The following is a 19680-nucleotide window of genomic DNA, read 5'->3' on the forward strand; positions in this document are numbered from 1 at the left end:
GTTAACCCTTGATTACCTTTCAAGTTTTCTTGTTTAGTGGGTCAATATGAATTGGGGCTGGAGAAGACTAGGAAAGCAGGCTTAGGAATGGTGAAAACTACACTAAGAAAGAGGTCGATGATGAGCAGTGGGAGGACCTGATTCAGGACGGAATGTTTAAGCTGCATTTGTTCATCGTGTGTGTCAACTGACCTAAGCTATGGAAACAGTTATTGCCCCATGGTCATTCTTTTATTCTGCCAATACTTTCTCAGTGCCTACTTTGGGTCTGTATGCTCTTAATACTGACAATGTATGGCTAAGACTTCAGGCTTGCCTGTAATGAGCTAATGCTCAAGTTCCAGGTGTATATAGTTAGATTCACCTCCTAGGTTAGTTTTGGTCAATTTGAGTATTTCTCCATGGTGTTTTAGTTTAGTTAGTGATGCCTGTTCTGGGGAAGGACTGAGAATGGTAGCAATGATTAACCAGCTTCCCCTCTACTGGTTCAGCAGGCTCATTGTATCATTGCTCATCTATCAGCCTGCTCCTTATCTGGGCGATAAGAGTGACTCTAATTCTTTTCCTATGGGGTGATCTTATAACTTAAATAAAATAAAATATTTAAACAAGTTTATACTCATTGGATAAACAACTATTATACATTTCATCATGTCAAACAGCATGAGTTAGAGTGTGACTTTCCCATATCTAGAATGATCCAGATATCCTGATGTCTTCCTAACACTATATTGTCATTACCCACATCAGCACCTCTGTACATTGGTTTAGGCCTATGGTGACCTGGGCTTCTAGATTGATTTTTATCACTTATGGGACTTGGAAAAACCACATCAATTCAGTGACCATGGCCTAATTAGCTAAGTTGGACTCTGGTGAAAAAGTGGCCAGCCATTGTCCTTCAAGTGTATCCAGGGAGAAATCGAGGGGCAGGCAAGAATCCACACTGTGGGTATAAGATACCAAGCACATGGGGCAAACTTGGTTGGGATGGCTCGCCATAGGGAGGAAGGGGAAATGATGCTGAATCATACAAGTTTTGAGTGATGAAATGACTAGTGGCTTCCCCAAACCTCAAAGTCTTTATCTGTCAAATAGAAAGCCAAATGCTTATTCTCCACATTTACTACTGAGGTGAAATGAGATTATATGATGGACACCATCCTGTAGGCACATAACATATTTGAAAGTTGGTGCTCATCCCATCTGGCAGGGGATCCTTGAGAAGGGAGTGAAACTGTGTTTATGGAGGCCGGTTCACTTCACTTGAGCTATGCTGTGCTCAGGCTTCCCTGACCTTTTATGGTTGCAGCCCAGAGTCCTGTCTCCTAGCACTCTTCCCCTTTTGTGTTCTTCAGGACCCCACGATCTTGATGATTGAGATCTTGGGGAGTATAGCTTAGTTATGGAACAGCAAGCCTGAAGATAACGTATAATCTAGGGAGAGCTGTTGGGAAAAAAGACCAGGTTATTATTTTGTGTGCATGCTTGCAGGCACACAAGTGTCATTGGCAATGCATATCCTTACATTCCTTCCTCCTTACTTCCTCTCCTCTGTTTTTCTGTGAAGCCCATCATAGGTTCCTCTGGGTAGAAAGAAGAAAGTGGAAAGGATAGGTCTAAGGTTTGAGGGACATTTCTCCCCTCATCCTGATTGATAAGAGGGCCTGGAAAAATATAAAATCAAAATTCCACGGAAACCTCATAAAATTTGCCCATGTAGTAAAATGCCAGAACCTTTATCTTCCTGTTCTCCTTCCATTGCTATGCATTTGTGTACTTCGTGTGTGGGTAAAAGATAAAGTGGATTTTAAAAAATCCTTTGAAAGAAGGACATTACTAACTCCTCTAATTGAAAGCAGCAGTCTACAAATGTGGGGGGGATTGGGAGCTGGGTGCTGTGGGCGATGATTGGCATACACAGTGTGAATGAGAGTCCCCAGCTCTTACAGCCACAGACTCTTTCTGCAGACAGGCACTTCCAGATACCTCTAGGATAGCTGCTGGTCTACAGAGTCCACAGAGATAACCGTATCTTCTAGCTCCTCCCACTATTTCCTCCCCTATAGAATAAGATAGCATAAATAGTTCTAAGGATATTCTCAGCCCAGACATCCAGGAAGCTCCAGATCTGGGTGATAAACTTCCCTAGGTCACTGGCAGCATGCAGTCATAAACTCAGAAACGGAAAAGAAAGAAAACAAAAAATCAGGGAACACTGCTAGGATGACTTCAGTGAATTTCTGCACTTCTCTCGTGGTTGTCATTGGGAGAAGAGAGAAGGAAACTGCAAATTAGCCGTTAGGCTTTGTGTGTCAGAGACATGAGACACGGAAGTCACAGACATCGACAGGATGGTCACTTGGTTCATCATGAGGTTTGTTTGCTTTGGTTAGAGGCCTCTTCTATGACATTCACGTGGAAGTGGTTGGGAATCTAAAGTGGGCAGCTTGTCAAAGCCCTTAGGAAATAAATTCATCTCAGTCTTTCTTTAAATGGGAAGGGTAAGTGTCAGAAAGTAAGCAATTTAGTCAGTTCTAGGAGGGGAGCGCTTCCTTTTTCATGCAGGCTCATTCTGTTGCTCACGGTACTACAGAACAGACCTGCAAAGGCCTGCTTTGATCTGTTGAGGCAGGTTCTATTTCCTGAATACCAGGAACAGATAGGAGAAATTCTGAAGGTATGTTCTGTGTGGCTTGAGACTTAAGCTCCATCTGACGTCGATATATCCATTCTCTCAAATATAACCTCAAAAAGCGTTAGGCATAGTCAAGTCCTTTTTAAAGCAGCATCGATGGTCTTAGTCTGGATTTGAGTCCTGGTTTTACCAAAAACTAGTTGTGACATTAGACAAAATGAAGGATTTCAGTTTTCTTGTCTGTACACTGGGGACGCATCCCAGTCTCCACCTCTACCTCATATGATTCAGCTTAAATAAAGGGTTTCCCTTGTTTGGGTTGGTTTGGTTTCTTTCTTTCTTTCTTTTGTTTTTTTGTTTCCTCTAAGATAATGTCAAACTCACTAGTAACCCAGGCTACCACTGAGTTTATACGTCTCAGCCCTCAGCGCTTTGAATGATGGGGTTACAATAATGCAGCATTCTGCTCATGTAAAGAGTCTTTGAAAACATTCACGACTTGGAATAGGTGTCTATGTCGCTGCTGCTGCTTTGGGCTTCCAGACTATCTATCAGCTTCAGCATCTGTTGTTTCCTAGATACTAGGGAATAAACTGGGATTTATGTAACTATAAAATAAAATATCATTCTCAACTTAAAAATCTTCAGACTTTATAGGCTAAGAACAGACTCCGAGTAACTGTAATCTAACTGGACAGAAGCAATAACTAAGCTATCTGCAAAGAGCTATCTGGACCCAGAAGAGATAGGAATTAATTCTGGCTGTTGGGTGAGCTCTCAGAAGAGACTTGTTATCTGAGACTGGTTTTCAAGTGTGTGTAGAGTTACACAAAACAAGCAAAGCAGAGGCAGGGGTAAGCTTGACCACAGGCAGCTTGCAGGAAGCCCATGATGTTTGGGAAAAATGAGTCTTCAACTGACAAGAAAGTATCACAGTAGATGTGAAACTCCTTCATGGTGGGTAAAGAAAAAGCAGCTGCTGCTGAAACTGCTTTCAAAGGCCTTTATCAGTTATATCTAAGAACACCTCCACCCACTGGATATGGGGTAGCCCATAAGTAGCAAGTGATGGGATTAGTTTTTATATTTGAAATAGGTGTTTGTGTGTGTGTGTGTGTGTGTGTGTGCATGAATCTAGAGGGACTGAGGAAAAAAATCGTGTTGAGCCATGTCCTTTTCTCCATTAAGGGAAGCTGAAGTTTGTGTCAAACCCAAGCAACAGTTGTGTTGTTTGTCTCTTAAACTACAGAATATAAAGCCAGAGGAATCAGTGTATGCATCCCAGCTCTACATTTGAGTGAGCATGTGATCTTGAAGGCATCGTTCATAGCCTCAATGCCCCAGTTTCTTCATGATAAAATATTGGATAAGGATTCCAGCCTTGTGAAGAATAAATGGGACCCTGGTTGGAAAGGATTACTGTGGACTTCTTTAAGCCTCTAGTGCTCTTAGAAGGCATTCAGTGAAACCAGTATACTCTAAAAATGAAGAAACTGCCTGTTGGAGAACTGTCTATTTCATAGTAGTCCAGCCAGATGTCGTGCAGGATGCCTATTGACTAAATAAACACATGTGATGAAGAGTGCAATGGTTATGCTAAAGAGTAGAGTCTCTAAAAGGTCATGAGCAGTAGGCACTTGATCCTTGGTTACTTCAAGTACTATAAAGGAAAGAAGGCAGCTGACCTGCGCTGAGCTTCCTATAGCAGGGGATAGTGAGAGCCTTAGCATTCCTTTCTGCTGTGTCCATCCTGCTACATTAGGAAAAGACGCTAAAGTCTCACCAACGATTTTCCTTTACACCAATAGCAGAATCAAGAAGACCCAGAACACTAGGAAGGATCATGCTCTTAAGATAGAAGATGGAAGCTTGCATTTTCAGGATGATTTTGCCTCCTACCACCTGCATGTCCTTGTACAGGGTATCTTCCATATCTTGCTTTCTGGAAAGAGAATTCTCTCTGTAGGTAACTCTTCTTAGCCTAATTAGAAAATCGCACAGTACTAGGCAAACAGCTCGTGGGTAGGATACTTGAAAGATCATGGGTTAGATTCTCAGCACTTGAAAAAAATGAACAGCCAGGAGGGAGAAAACATGAACAGACATCTTACCCCTTAGAGTAGAAGGCTTCTCGAAGTCTAAATGTGGAAGTGAATTTTTAGTCTGATATTAGGAAGCAGAAAATGCTGAATCCTCCTCCAACCTTGAAAGGACCAAAGTGAATATGCTTGCTAACCAAATCACATTGGTTGCGTGTCTAGTACCCAATCTTTAAAAATCTCTATTTAAATTTTCATTAGTACCATATTATGGATTCATTAATGTAATTTTTAGTCACACTTGGTTTCTTTTTTTCAATACTCAATTTATTACATTAGGAGCCCACCAGATGGTAAGCAACAGACCTTTATGTCTTGTCTTACTTAACTGAACTACAAGCCCTTATATGAGCAGCTAACTGTTCCTTTTCTCCTGAACCCTTAACCCCTACCACTGCATCTTTGTATCTTTGAATCTAGTTTATGTGCCTCATATATGTGGAGTCTGTAGTATTTATTTATCGGTGATGGACTTATGAATTTATTTGTAATTTTAAAATCATTTTATTGTTTGAAAGTTTCATATACGTGCATAACAATGTTTGGTCATTTCACCTGCATTTCCCTCTGTTATTCCCCTACTCTCTCACTGAACAATCAAGTCCTTTCTTATTTTTTGCATTTTCTTTTGCTTCTCAATGAATGTAATGAAGGTAACTTGCATGAGTGTCAGGGGAGGTTATTTACTTGAACATGGACAACTTGCCAGTGTGACACATGAAAGAAAATGACACTTTTTCTACCAGCCTCCATTAATTTCCCACAATCCTTTAGTGAGGGAAAGGGTCCCACAAACCTTTCCTCTGCATATGGTAGAAATGGAATTATGAAGGTAACCACAGCTGCAGCAAGTTTATAAATCCAGTGGCTGTGCCATATCCAGAAGTCAGCTGTGCAGCACTGCTCCCCCAACTTTTCCTCTTTCCATTAACTCTTCTATAACATGCCCTGAACTTCAAAGCAGATGCAAAAAAAAAAAAAAAGTGCCTGGATAAAAAGAAAACATAATATCCGTGTTCAACCTTGTGCTTCTAGAGGGTTCTCTGTTGTTCAGTTCAGGTGAGCCTGACATGCCTGTATCTCTGTATCTTCAGTTTTGGCTGCTGAACAGGTAAATTTGTGCAATTCCCATAAAATCAGGGGGCCCTTAAGAATTTGAGTCTCCCCTTTTCTCCACCTCCCCAGAAGCATAAATGATTTCATGATCAACTGAGAGCTTTGGGCAAAAATCAACTGGTTTTGTTTGTTCCTTTCTGATTTGGTTTGACTGTCTTGATTGGGATTACAGCCAGTCTGAAAGAAACACACAACTGAATAGGAAAACAAGAGAACAAAACAACAACACCATGTTCCTCTAAGAACCTGTCTAGTCCTGATAAAGCTGAAGAGATAAGAGGAAATCATAGTCAAGTAATAAGAAGGTTTTGTTCATGTTGGCCAGTTCTCGGAGCATGCTTTAGATGCAGAGATAAGACCCCCCAGCTCTGAGCTCAGAGTTATGCTCCACCACACTCTGTGGGGAGACAGGCAGCTAAGAATGCAAGGAGAGTGCATTCCAAATGATACATGTCGAATTGTTGGCCAGGCTTTTAAATGCCATAGATAGTTTATGCAAAGGCTCACACTGTTCTAAGTCAGGGAACAGATTACCGGCTGCTCTGCCTAAGCCTAGTCCCAGTTGTTTTGAGAAAAATAAATAAGCTGAAAAATGTCTACTAGACTGTGAAAGTGGCTGTGCTCTATCTTCAGCATCTGTGTCTAATTCCGGACAATGGGATAGGTGATTCTTGGCACCTTTGTACTTTCTAAAAATCCCCTGTGATATTTAAGAACCCAATATTGTATTTCCCAGGTCTCACTGGTCCTCAGACCCAGCAAGGAAGTTTGGCAATCGATGGTTTTAATACTTTCTGATATTTATAAAACAATCAAGTCATTTTCTTACATGAAATATTATAAGACAGTAGAAGACAAAAGGTTCACTCAGTTGATACAAAGTTGACATCCTGGCCAACAACAAGGTGTTGAGAATTATAGGGGAGACACTTTTGTGACTATGACTAATCCAACATTCAAATGCACAAGATCTAGTGAAGTTAATAGAGGCAGGAGGTATTTCTACTCTCTCCCTTTTGTTTTTGAGCCAACATTCACTAGAAGTAGGTCTATTTAGTCTAAAGCCTGCTACTGAACTCTCTGGGTGATATTTTGATGTTTGTTAATGCAGTGTAAGTGGTTTATCTTTTTCTGAGATTTCCAGAATGAATCGATGAGGATAGTAACATGAAGGGAAACTGAGTGTAGTGTGCACGTACATTTCTGCATTTTCTTTACAACCTCAAATATGAACTTACCCCATGATTTTCATTAAAAGATAGAAGCAAAATAAATAAATAAATAAATAAATAAATAAATAAATAAAAAATAAAAACAAAAAACAGAAGATAGAAGCATTTAGTGCTTGCCACTGTCAGTTGCTGTGCGAGACGTGTTTTGTCTGAACATCTTTTATAGTGCCATTTCTATAAATAGAACAGAGACTTGACATTGTCTTCTTAAATTTCTTCCTTTATTTTGTTATTTTTGGTCCTTGATATTTATGCATGTATATAATGTATTCTGATTACTCTTAACCCTGGCTCTCTTATCTCCCTCCTGCCAATGCCAGCCATCCCTCCTTCCTATATACTCTTTTATTTTTATTTTTTTTTATTTTCTTTATTTACATTTCAAATGCTATCCCGAAAGTTCCCTATACCCCACCCCCGCCCCTGCTCCCCTACCCACCCACTCCCACTACTTGGCCCAGGTCTTCCCTTGTGCTGGATCATATAAAGTTTGCAAGACCAAGGGGCCTCTATTCCCAGTGATGGCTGATTAGGCCATCTTCTGCTACATATGCAGCTAGAGACACAAGCTCAGGGGGTACTGGTTAGTTCATATTGTTTTTCCACCTACAGGGTTGCAGCCCCCTTCAGCTTCTTGGGTACTTTCTCTAGCTCCTCCATGGGGGACCCTGTGTTCCAACCAATAGCTGGCTGTGAGCATCCACTTCGGTGTTTGCCAGGCACTGGCATAGCCTCACAAGAGGCCGCAATATCAGGGTCCCTTCAACAGAATCTTGCTGGCATGAGCATTAGTATCTAGGTTTGGTGGCTGATGATGGGATGGACTCCCGAATGGGATAGTCTCTGGATAGTCCATCCTTTCATCTTAGCTCTAAATTTTGTTTCTGTACCTATATCCTTTCATGAGTATTTTGTTCCTTATACTAAGGAGGAATGAAGTATCCACACAATGGTCATCTTTCTTGGTTTTCTTCTGTTTTGCATAAGGTATCTTCGGAATTCTAAGTTTCTGGGCTAATATCCGCTTATCACTGAGTGCATATCTAGTGACTTCTTTTGTGATTGGGTTACCTCACTAAGGATGATATCCTCCAGATACATCCATTTGCCCAAGAATTTCATAAATTCATTGTTTTTAANAGCTGANTAGTNCTCNATTGTGTAAATGNACCACAGTTTCTGNATCCATTCCTCTNTTGAGGGACNTCTGGGTTCTTTCCAGCTTCTGGCTATTATAAATAAAGCTGCTATGAACATAGTGGAGCATGTGTCCTTATTACCTGTTGGAAGATCTTCTGGGTATATGCCCAGAAGAGGTATTGTTGGGTCCTCCGGTATACTCTTTTCTTATATCCATGTCTTTGGTTTTGTGGACCCGAATTTAACCAGGACTGACTTTATAACTCCATCTATGAAGCATTTAAACTATCTTTCGGTACCTCATCGTTTCAGCAGTGGTTATGTTAACTAAATGCAAGGACCATCCTTCTCTGAGAACTCACCAGTGACCAATATGTTATCAAAGAGCAGAAGGGACCAATGAGATCCTCTTCCATCCACAATAAACTGTTGAAGACCTAGTCATGTGTACATCCAGTGCAGGTATCCAAAGCTGCTGTGACTTCATTACTGAGGATGACAGTCGGCAGCTGTTCTCCCTGTCTGGGGGGTCTCACATCTTTTTCTACATTCATTTCTGTATGTTCCCTGAGCCTTAGGGGTTATGTGATATATGTGTCTTCTTGAGACACGTGCAATCAACCAAAGACTTGACATTTTCTGAGAGCCTCTAGAAACGATGACTATCCCAAGATTTGGTGGAGAGAGGGACAGTTGCAATTGAACATTTGTATAGGTGGGATTCTTGGCTTACTAAAAGGATGATGCTCAGGTAAAGAAGGGTTCTATTTTATCAGAAGACTCTGACTTAGTCCAGTTCTCTGGAGGCACTGTACTAGAGAGCATTATTAAAGGAAGTTTATACTGATAGTTTTATATCTATTTTCCATGGCTTTATAAGCTAATATTTTGGGGATTGTATTCATTGGATTTGAAAAAACAATGAACATCTATGCAATGTAATTCATGCTGGAACTAGTTCTACTTCAGTTCTCTGACTAGCTATGTTCACAAGTACAGAATTCTAAGCACAGCCTAGAGGGTTTTACTTTCCTTTTAATTCCTTTTTTTTTTTTTTTCCCTCTGTGTAGTCCTGGCTACCTGGGAACTCACTCTGTAGACCAGGCTGGCCTCGAACTCAGAAATCCGCCTGCCTCTGCCTCCCAAGNCCAGGCTGGCCTCGAACTCAGAAATCCGCCTGCCTCTGCCTCCCAAGTGCTGGGATTAAAGGCATGCGCCACCACTGCCTGGCTCCTTTTAATTCCTAATAGAAATGAAATAATATAAAATGAAGCGGTGATGTTTGTCAAGTATATGCATCACATAACAGGTGTGAACACTACCTGAATTGATACTTGTATGAATTTCGTCTTGCTTGCTTCTTTCTTCTTTCTGTAAAATAATCCACTACAGATAAGATTCCACACATTTTTTCTCCACTTCCTTGATACCATTGCAGCTGCCACCTTAGAATTCAGTACATGCTTTCTCTTGATATGTACAGTCCATACTAACCACTGGCTACATACAGAGCTTTTAACATGTGCTTTTAACAAATATGTTACAATTAGCTTAGACATTTATGTGTCATTTCTTTTTTCCACTAGTTATTGCCATTGACCCATGTTGGTGTCATTTAATTCACCACTAATCTTTTATTTTGTTTGGTCTGGGCTCACCTAAATCTAGTTAATTCATTTTAATATTCTGTTGCTCTGTGTAATTCTCCCTAGGAGATGGACACAAAGACTATCTTCAGTTTTGTGGTACCAGATATGTATATGCATATATGTACAAATATTAAAGAACTGAATATATTTGATTATTAGGAACTATTCATTTTGCTCTTGGTTTTATTTGCTCAGTATGTGTGTGTGGGTTAGTTTGATAGACACTAGATTGTCTTGCTGTTCATTCTCATAGCTGTTAAGATCTTCTGAACTTTCTAAGTCAGCTTTACTTCCCAAATAATTAGACTGTGACCTGGAGGTGTAACATAGCAAGCCCAAGTGCACACGGAAGTTTTGTGAGAGGAGCCACATTGCAGATCAGAGGAAAAGTGTTAATTCAGGATAATCTTCTGCCAAACATCTGGTCAATCTCAACAGGTCCATTGTTCTCCCCCTTTCCCACAGTGAACGTTGATCAGTTTACAGTTGCATATATGTGAGGGATTACTGGATTGATATTTGCATGGCATGTCTGCTGTCTATCTTAGTTTGATGTGCCTTTGTTCCCTAGTGCTTGATAAGTCGTTTGGGTTTTTTTTTTTTTTGGTTTTTTTTTTTTTTTTTGGTTTTTTTTTGTTTGTTTGTTTTTTTGAGACAGGGTTTCTCTGTATAGCCCTGGCTGTCCTGGAACTCACTCTGTAGACCAGGCTGGCCTCGAACTCAGAAATCCGCCTGCCTCTGCCTCCCGAGTGCTGGGATTAAAGGCGTGCGCCACCACGCCTGGCTTTTTTTTTTTTTTTTCATTACATAGCATTTGAGTGAATCAGATGACTCAGTATGAATGGCAGTTGGATATGTAAGAAACTCTATTAATTAAAAAACAAACTGCCCATGTATACATTCTTCTTGATAACTGTAACACTTTAGTATTAGCATCAGTGGGAGAAAGAGGGCAGTGGAGTGTAGGGAAGAGAGGAGGAAGAGGAAGGAGTGAGAGGGAGAGGAAGAATTCTGTGGACCTAATTTTTCTTGCTAGCACAGAAGCCAGAGTTCATACTCTCAATACTTTCCTGTCACTGTGGATCTCTGAGCACAATTTTCAGAGTCACTTACAATACTCCACATGGCTTTGAGAATTCAGTAAGAGCAATCTCATAGCTTTCCTTTTTGCGGTTTTCCTTGAGCTTTCTGATTGTTAAGTAATTTATAACAACTTAGAACTCTATCTGTTTTCTTTTGAGCCTTCCCTTCTACATGTTCTGCCTATGATGCCTTCCGTGACCAGTCAACTCCTTCAGGATTTTTTTCCTGTGAGAATATCCCTGTCACTTTGTCGCTAAAGTATGTCATGTATGCTTTCTTTTCTAGCACTGGAAATTACTTCAACAATAGAGTGTGAGTTTCTGGAGCAGATTCAATCTTTTCATTCCTGCTTTCTCTTCCACTACCACCCAAGCACATGGATGGTAAAGGTTCATTAACTTTAACTGAATTCTCAGCACCCTTGAAACACTACCTTTTTCTCCATCTTTTTTCCAGGTGTGTAGAACCAAGGTGATAGATCTCAGTGAAGGCATTTCCCAGCATGCTTGGTATCCTTGCACCATTACTTACCCATACTACCATCTGCCTCAGACCACGTTCTGGCTCCAGGTAAGCCCTGATCTTCAGAGGCATGGTGTATAGATCTTGCCTCAAGGAAGTACTGACCACTTGATGACTTTTTTTTTTTCCTTCAGATGCTCTTTCCACTCTTCAAGACTGTCAATTTGTAAAGACAGGAAACCGAAACTTGTTCATGGGATGCTTCCTACAACCAAATCCCATAATCGTTCATAGACTGTCCCATTCAATGCTTGTACTGCAAAGAATTTGAAATCTTCCTATTATTTATTATTCATAGCTTTAAAAAAAATCTTTTTCTCCATGGAATCTATAGTGACCCACAGAAAGAATTGAACATTTGACTCTTTGTAGCTCAGTGAATGCTTGGTCACTTGCCGGACAGCAACCTTCACATCTTTGTGTGGCTTCATCTTCTTGACTACAGACTGTGAATTGTGTTTGCTTTTATTTATGTATCACTGACATACTTTAAGCCCCATGGTTCACAGAATTTCCAGGACCATGCCCTATTTGGCTTTATCATGTTGGGACCTAGTAGACAGAGTAGTGTGGAGAAGCGATGGGTAATAAACCTGTAATGCAATTGGTGTCCATGTGTAATTTCTCTATGTACTATTCGTGTGCTAGACACTAGATTACCTTTGTTTTAATAGAACTTCACAGTGACCCTTTGAGCCATTTTCTTTAATCAGCTATTTAAAAATGAAGAACCTCAGTTAGGCTCAGAATGTTCCAGGCATCTACCAGCATCATACAAAAAAAAAAAAAAAAAAAAAAAAGCAGGAATAGAACTGAGCCTGGATCAAGGTTTCTGGCCTGGGTTCCCCACTGGGATCCTCTGTCTCCTCTTTTCCCAGTGAAAGAACAGGTTGAAACAAAGCAAGGTTCCTCTTTGCTCCACTCCAATGTGATTGTGTTTCTACCATGTGGCTGAGTTGATGAATGACTATGTCATGTCTTCTCTATTTCAGACGTATTTCTCTCAGCCAATGGTTGCTGCAGCTGTTATTATTCATCTGGTGACTGATGGGACATACTATGGGGACCAAAAGCAAGAGACCATCAGTGTGCAGTTGCTTGATACCAAAGATCAAAGCCACGATTTAGGTAAGCGTACTATCCTGGGCTTGGTTCACCCTTGGGTCCCTCTTTCCATGTGTGGTTGCCTCCCCCAACCCCCTTTTAAGAAAGATCTTCTCCTTCTCCTTCCTTTCTCTTGCCTCTTTTCTATATGGAGTTCTGGTTGCCTTAATCAACAGTTCTTGGTATATCCAGAGAAACATAAATCTGACAAATATGAAGATAAGGACTCAGTGACAAAACTTGAATTTCATCGGCTTGCTTTGTTACACACCTTTAAACTTAGGCATCCACAGAATCCTTAAAGGACTCTGGGAAGGAGACTGAGAAAGCCCATTTCGCTGCCATATGTCATCCTCTGAAAACCATTGCAAGGCACTGGGAGACCCCAGGACACATAACAAACCAGGACTGAGAGAATTCAGATTTTAGAATACTATCTTTTTCTACCAGATGTCTGTGAAAATCTCAATAATACATGTGGAAACAGATATTAGAAAACTTTCAATTAGCTTTGGGGTTTGAAAACTAAGTGAGAAGTCAGGTCCCGCCTACTGGGCTTGAGGGGTATTCACTTGTCCTGTGTGTGTGTGTGTGTGTGTGTGGGGTCTCTGCAAACATCTGCGCAGACAGAGAAACAACTTGGAAGGAAACCCAGTTCAACATGACTCAGTACACAGTGTTGGTTCAATCTTCCAGTGTTTAAAACTTTATTTAGGCATATTTTAATACCACACAATTTGGATAAAAAAGGTTTCCAGGTATAACACAATTCCCTTTGCACAATTGCATGGAATCCCTTCTCAAACAGATGTTATTTCTTTCATGAAGATAAGTTCTGGAGATGGGCTACAGGTATTATCTTGTGGGTCTAGGAGAGGGGTGTTCTGTGGCCTCAGTCATACAGATAGCATAGAGGTCATTTAGGTTAGTAGCTACCTCTGGTCCTGCTTATGGGAGCTTTGGGGAACCAGGTCAGAGCTTGCCCCACAGACAGCACAAGGATTACCTAGACTGTGGGCAACCTTCATTCCCAGCCTGCTGGGTAGAGAACAGGTTGTACATCTCTTCTTTTGAACAGACAACACTGCACATTTAACATTTCTGCTTTCCCTAGTGGTATCTGTGAGGTCAAGGACCATTTTCACTCCCAATAATGTACCAGCTGAGCACATTCATTCTTGTCTTGATATCAGTAGAGGAATAATTCTAAAATCAAGACTCAAAGTTTGAATCCCATACTTATTGTTAACTCCCTTTGAAAATGTGAACAATTTTATTGATAACACAGCAACCTGCTCAAAGACTGGTAGGGACTCTTGGATTGCATTGAGAGGTGTACCATACGGTTAGGTAGGACATTACCTGTCACTTCTGTGACCATTTCTAGTATAAAACTTGGCACTAACCACATCCTATTCTCTGCAAGTGTTTAGAATTCTGGGTGAGGCCTGGAGCTGGCACTTCAAAGTTGTATGCACATCGTTGTGTAGAAGAACCCATTTCAAAACTGCAGAAGCAAGCAGACAAAGGGTCAGTTCAGGGTCAAATCGAAGCCAAAGAAGCAAGAAGAACTTTATTGCTGCGTTTACATGTTTGTTTATTTAGTAGTTTTAAAGGCAAAGGGAAAACATATCTCAAAGAAAGCGAAAGAAATCCCTTACGATTTCTCTAGATTCCTGGGAAGTTTCCCGAACTTACAAGCAAATATTTTCATAATTATCCTGGCACTGCAAAGGGTGAGGAGCAGACAGTGGAAATGTCAGCCTCCCCAAAATCTCCTTGGATCCCATTGTTGTTATCTCAGGCTTCTCCGGCTCCTGTCTCTCCCCATCGGATCGTCCTGTTCTTTGTCCAGATTACCGAGCAGAGGCTTAGTGTCACTGAGAGTGTAAAACAGATAAAGGACACCTGATGGGCCCAGGATTTCCTCCTCCCATAAGGAGAGCTCTCCCATCTGTCAGCACATGGTCAAGGCCACATTACGTTTACAATGTAGGGATGAAGGTTTAAGATCTTGCTAGAATTCCATCACCAGCATGTAGCTAAACACTGAAGCCTGCTTTTGGCCTGACTCCATCCCACCTGCCAAATCTACTCCTGACTCTGTGGAATCCATGAGTCTTTTTTCTGCGCTACCATCCGTCCCTTCCTAAACCCGAGAAAAGAACAATAAAACATGAAAGGACTCGTCTGAGACCAATTTGGGTTCTACTTGTCTTTAGTGCTGCAACCATGCTGTGCTTGTTCATGAACCCCAGGTTCCATCCTTGAAGATTGGGCTGAGGTCCTTCCCACCCAGGGTTGCTCACAGGTCTACTGATTAGCCATAACAGTGAGCTTTTGACTCTGGGAAAGGCTTGCTCTTACAAATCATTTCTCCCATCTTTATGAGAGCCCAGGCAAGCAGCATGAACACCGAAGGCTCAAACCTTCAAGGCCTGAAGCAACGTGGGAGGGAGGGAGGGAGAGCCATAGATGAGGGTGGCCATTTGGGGGAGGGAGAGACTGTGAGCATTAGGTGAAGGAAAGCTTAGGGGCCGGGGAGGCAGGGGGATTGGAAAGATTTGGAACCACGGAAAAAAAGGCAGACAAAGAAACTTTCAATCAAACTCAAAATCCTCACTGGCCGCCCAATGGTGCTTTTGTGGAGTGACATGAAAGGGTCTCGGGGCTTCGGGAAGAGCCCGTTGGGGAGGGCGTGACTGGCCTTGAGTAATGAGCCTGGCCCCTCGGCCCTCTGTCTCCCCTGACAGGCCTCCATGTCTTGAGCTGCAGGAACAATCCCCTGATTATCCCTGTGGTCCATGACCTCAGCCAGCCCTTCTACCACAGCCAGGCGGTACATGTGAGCTTCAGTTCGCCCCTGGTCGCCATCTCGGGGGTGGCCCTCCGCTCTTTCGACAACTTTGACCCCGTCACCCTGAGCAGCTGCCAGAGAGGAGAGACCTACAGCCCTGCTGAGCAGAGGTAAGCGACCAGGGCCTCCTCACCCTGCATCATTTGTAGTAAGTGGAGACAGAGAGTCTGAACAGCCACTGCTGCTGCTGTTAAATTCTACCCGTTTCTCTAGTCTCCATTCTCTGACTTCTGGTCAGCTTGTCCTTATAGATCGAGAGGACCAAAAATCTTTGAATGTTGGAGTGAACTACTAGAAAGTAGAAAGGAACCCTCCTTCTACCTGTCCTGCAGCTACTGAGTTGATGGTAGGATACAAAGTGAACTAGAAATAGCAATTTTCTGCACTAGGCTGCAACATCACCATCTGAACAAAGACAGGGCAAATATATCAACTCTTGGTTCTTAGTATTCTATTTTGATGGTACAGACATAGTAGATGACATGATCCTCTTCAGTTGCAGATGATGTGACTACCAATAGCTTAATTTCAGTTCACTGTATATTTTAAAGAGTGAAACTACCATATCTTCCGTGGGCCTAGCCCCTGACATTTCCCCAGCAGTGAAGGAGTTTGTGTTTTTACTTCATCACATCTATTAGTGCCTTTGATCTGGTATCTGTTAATGCTGTTCACCTCTTGCCATGAAAGGACAGTATTTATTTGAAAGAATGAGTTTAGGGAATACGCTCATCTTGGGGTTGAATCTCCACATTATTGATTCTCAGATGCATGTCCTTGCATGAGACACTTGGCTTTTTAGAGTCTCTGTTTCCTATTTAGAAAGATGTAGATGATGACATCTACCCATAGTGGTAATTGTGAGGCTCAAGTACTACACTGTAGGTGAAAATGACCTTGCAGGATACTTACTGTACAAAGTTAATGTGTCAGTGAGGACTATTAACAACAGTTACCTTCCATCCACAATGGTGATACCTCTGTGTGAAGAAATCTGTCTATTGCTCTTAAAGATCAGAAGTAGAAGAAACCTCAGAGATGATGTAGGGCAAAGAACATATTCAAACTTAGTGTCACCATCTAGGGTTTTGGGGCCCTGTAAAGGGAAGTGATCCAGTGCTGCTGAGTGTCTCTCATGTTTGTTTAATAAGATCCAGAGGGTAGGAGAGTTGGTGTGCTGGTGGCATCTGCAGAGTGAAGCCCTCTACATGGCCATTCTGCCCTGCCCTGTACACCTGGGGGCAGAGAAAGGGAAGAGAACTGGTGATGGGAGGGGGACATTAGCCTTTCCCACGCCCCTGCTCCCATAGAGGACACAAAAGGTGGTTGCAAAATCCACATTGTTTTGCACCCACAGTCTCCAGCTTCTGTTGTGCAAAGTGTGTCGCAATCACTGCGATGGAAGAGCTCCTTAAATATCCCTCATTGTCATAATTCATCCTAACAGCACTTCTTTATCCCCAGCTCTCCAGCCTCTATAAAAATAAGTTAATTCTCTGGACCCAGGAAAACAATGTCGATGGAAAATGCAAATCCATTGGATCTTTTTCACAATGTGTTCCCATCTCCAGCCACTTCTCTGTACCATACACAAGCTGACCAAAGCCAGCAAGGGCTTCTCAGAGCCCTTAACTGATGATTCCTATGTGCTGAGCAAACAGTGTTTACGCTCTGAAACAAATCAGTCGATATATGACTACACAGTTCTTTAGTGGTAGAGAAACACGGATCTGGGATAAAACATCATCCTGTTTGCTTCATGTGACTGTGGACTGTAGTCACCCCCAATTCTCTGAGCCTCCATTTCTCTTCAAGAGTTGTTGATGAATAGTATATTTTCTGTAGCTCCTTCCAGGTTTCACAGCCTGCAATTCCAAGAGCCAGGAAAAGTAAGAAAAAAGAGGAAGGAACAAACTTCTGTTAAGCTGATGATAAGTGCATTACTTTATTTAATCCTCACACCTGGTTTGGGACAGTATGACTCAGAGAAACAGTCAGTGAGTCCATGAAGAGTAGACAGTAAATGGGACAACCCCTGCCCAATACATCAAGAACATGAATGGGAGAAGAGAAATCTTTAGGACTTGTCATGTGTGAGCATTCACCCTTCTTTGGTTGAGGGCTGCAGAAGCAGCCAGGAAGACTTTGGCTTACTGGGCCCTGCACTTGGACCAGGCTGCACAGCGGGCTGAGGCTGCAAAGCTGCAGGATTCTTCTGAATGCCCCAGTGGGGAAAGGACAGCAGCTGTCCAGTGGGGAGCTGCAGAGGCATTGACAAAAACAGGCAGAACTCTACAGTCATGCAAATGTGGTAAAACAACTCAGAAGACAAGAAAAATAAAGATAAGCAACAACATGTACAAAGGCCTGGGATATGGTCCTTTATTCTTGAAATTGGCAAGTCAGAGAGGTCCATATCATAGGGTTTTACAGCAGAGACTCCAGTTGGCTCTCCTTGGACAGGTCCACTTTACTCTAGGCTGTTTTCCTGGCAGGAAAAGGCACTTTTCCCTCCCATCCAGACACTTTTCTCTCCTCCCTCTAGCCCTTGCTCTTTTCCTTCCCACTTTCCTATACAGAGAGCCCTATGAGATCCAGTGAGCTACTCTGAAAGAAGCAAAATCAACCTAGATGATGTTTTCTGATCTGGATTCAAAGGTTCCTAGCACTGGGACATTATTGTGCTTGGATTCAGAGCCCTTCTCCACCAATAGGATCAGACTTCAAGATAGAGCTTCAGTTGGGGAATTCAGCTCTACCTACTTGGAGAATGATGCACGAATGTGAAAACATAGGGATGGAGTAGAAGGATAAAGGATAAATGGAGTAGAAGGATTAAGGAGAAAGACTGTAGTCATGACAAGAGGTTCCAGTGTCTGTCTCTACATAGTCCGTCTTCTTGTCCTCTTCTTTCCCCTCCTACACTATTTTCACACACACACACACACACACACACACACACACACACACACACACAATCCATCCATCATCCAGCCCACCATCTACCCATCCATTTGTCCATCCATCCATCCATCCATCCATCCATCCATCCACCCATCCATGTACTCTGTGGTTCTTAATGAAAATCAAACACTATATTATAAATTTCAGTAGGCTAAGTATTTAAATAGTTATTTCCACTTCTTAGTTTCCTCTTCTTTCTCCTTCCTTCCTTCCTTTCTTCCTTCCTTCCTTCCTTCCTTCCTTCCTACCTTCTTCCTATCTCTTTTATTTTCCTATTCTCTTCTTCTACCTCAAACTTTTCCCTTTTTACATGCTAGCACTTCTCTACAGGTGATGCTGATACCTAACTTTTTAAAGGCTGTTTGATAAATACAAGTTCTTCATGTGACTGTGATAAACCCATTTCAGTTGGAGATAAGAGGACCTAGGATGGAGATAAATGTTGCTGGAGCATACACTTCCAGAACCCCAAGTGCATAATACCTCATGCAGTAACAGGAATTCATATATAGCATTTCAAGCTCAGGTTGAAGGTACTCATGGTCATGTGGAACTATCTAATAAGTCAGATGGACTGAAATCCACAGGCCTCTGCTTACAGGGAAACCAGACTAAAGGAAAGAATAACTGCTTCTGTAGCCAGACATTGGCCAGGGGACAGCCACCAATTCACCTTGAGTTTCAGTAGTCTATCTATATATCTTGTGGAGCACTGAGCTTGCATCTCTTACTCTTCACTGGTCTGCATACCCTACTACCATGAAGTGCTGGGTTGTAAATGTTTTACTATTACTTTCCCTTGACACCTCCCCTCCCCCGTGTCTGGGCAGGAAAAGAAGGTCCTATCAGGCTAAATTCTCTCTGTCTCCCCCAAATGACCTGAAGAGTTGGTGCCCAGGTTATGTTTCCTCTCATTTTCTAGTTTAGACCATATGGCCATCCATCTGTTGTTGTGATGGTGGTGACTGTCATTTAATGGCACAATTGAGGCTAAGCAGAAGGCTATAAGGGTTAAGAGAGGACTTAAAGAGCAGAGCCAGAAGAAAAGTCCTTTCTAGCCCTTCAATACCAACTTTGTCCTGGCTGGTAGATTTGCCAGGTGTCAGCCATTAAGTGTGGGATTCCCACTTCAGTTCTCTATGGAGAAGGAAGGGAAGCTAAAAGATTGCTGAGGTGTCATAAATGGTTCTGGCCTCATGAAGATCTTGAACATATAAGTAAATAGACACAGGAGCATTTGGGCACACACACACACACACACACACACACACACACA

The 19680-nt window shown here is 42.0% G+C and overlaps 1 protein-coding gene across 1 annotated transcript in view; it reads left to right on the forward strand.

The window, feature by feature from the left end:
- Pappa (pappalysin 1) overlaps positions 1-19680 on the forward strand; it is a 229112-nt gene that overhangs the window by 153325 nt on the left and 56107 nt on the right. Inside the window, exons 11-13 of the mRNA XM_021200408.2 lie at positions 11414-11527; positions 12472-12607; positions 15337-15550. Of these exons, the coding sequence (XP_021056067.1) occupies positions 11414-11527; positions 12472-12607; positions 15337-15550 (464 nt within the window). The remainder of the gene's footprint in view (positions 1-11413; positions 11528-12471; positions 12608-15336; positions 15551-19680) is intronic.

The sequence above is a fragment of the Mus pahari genome, chromosome 6, assembly GCF_900095145.1.
Source record: "Mus pahari chromosome 6, PAHARI_EIJ_v1.1, whole genome shotgun sequence".
Taxonomy (NCBI): domain Eukaryota; kingdom Metazoa; phylum Chordata; class Mammalia; order Rodentia; family Muridae; genus Mus; species Mus pahari.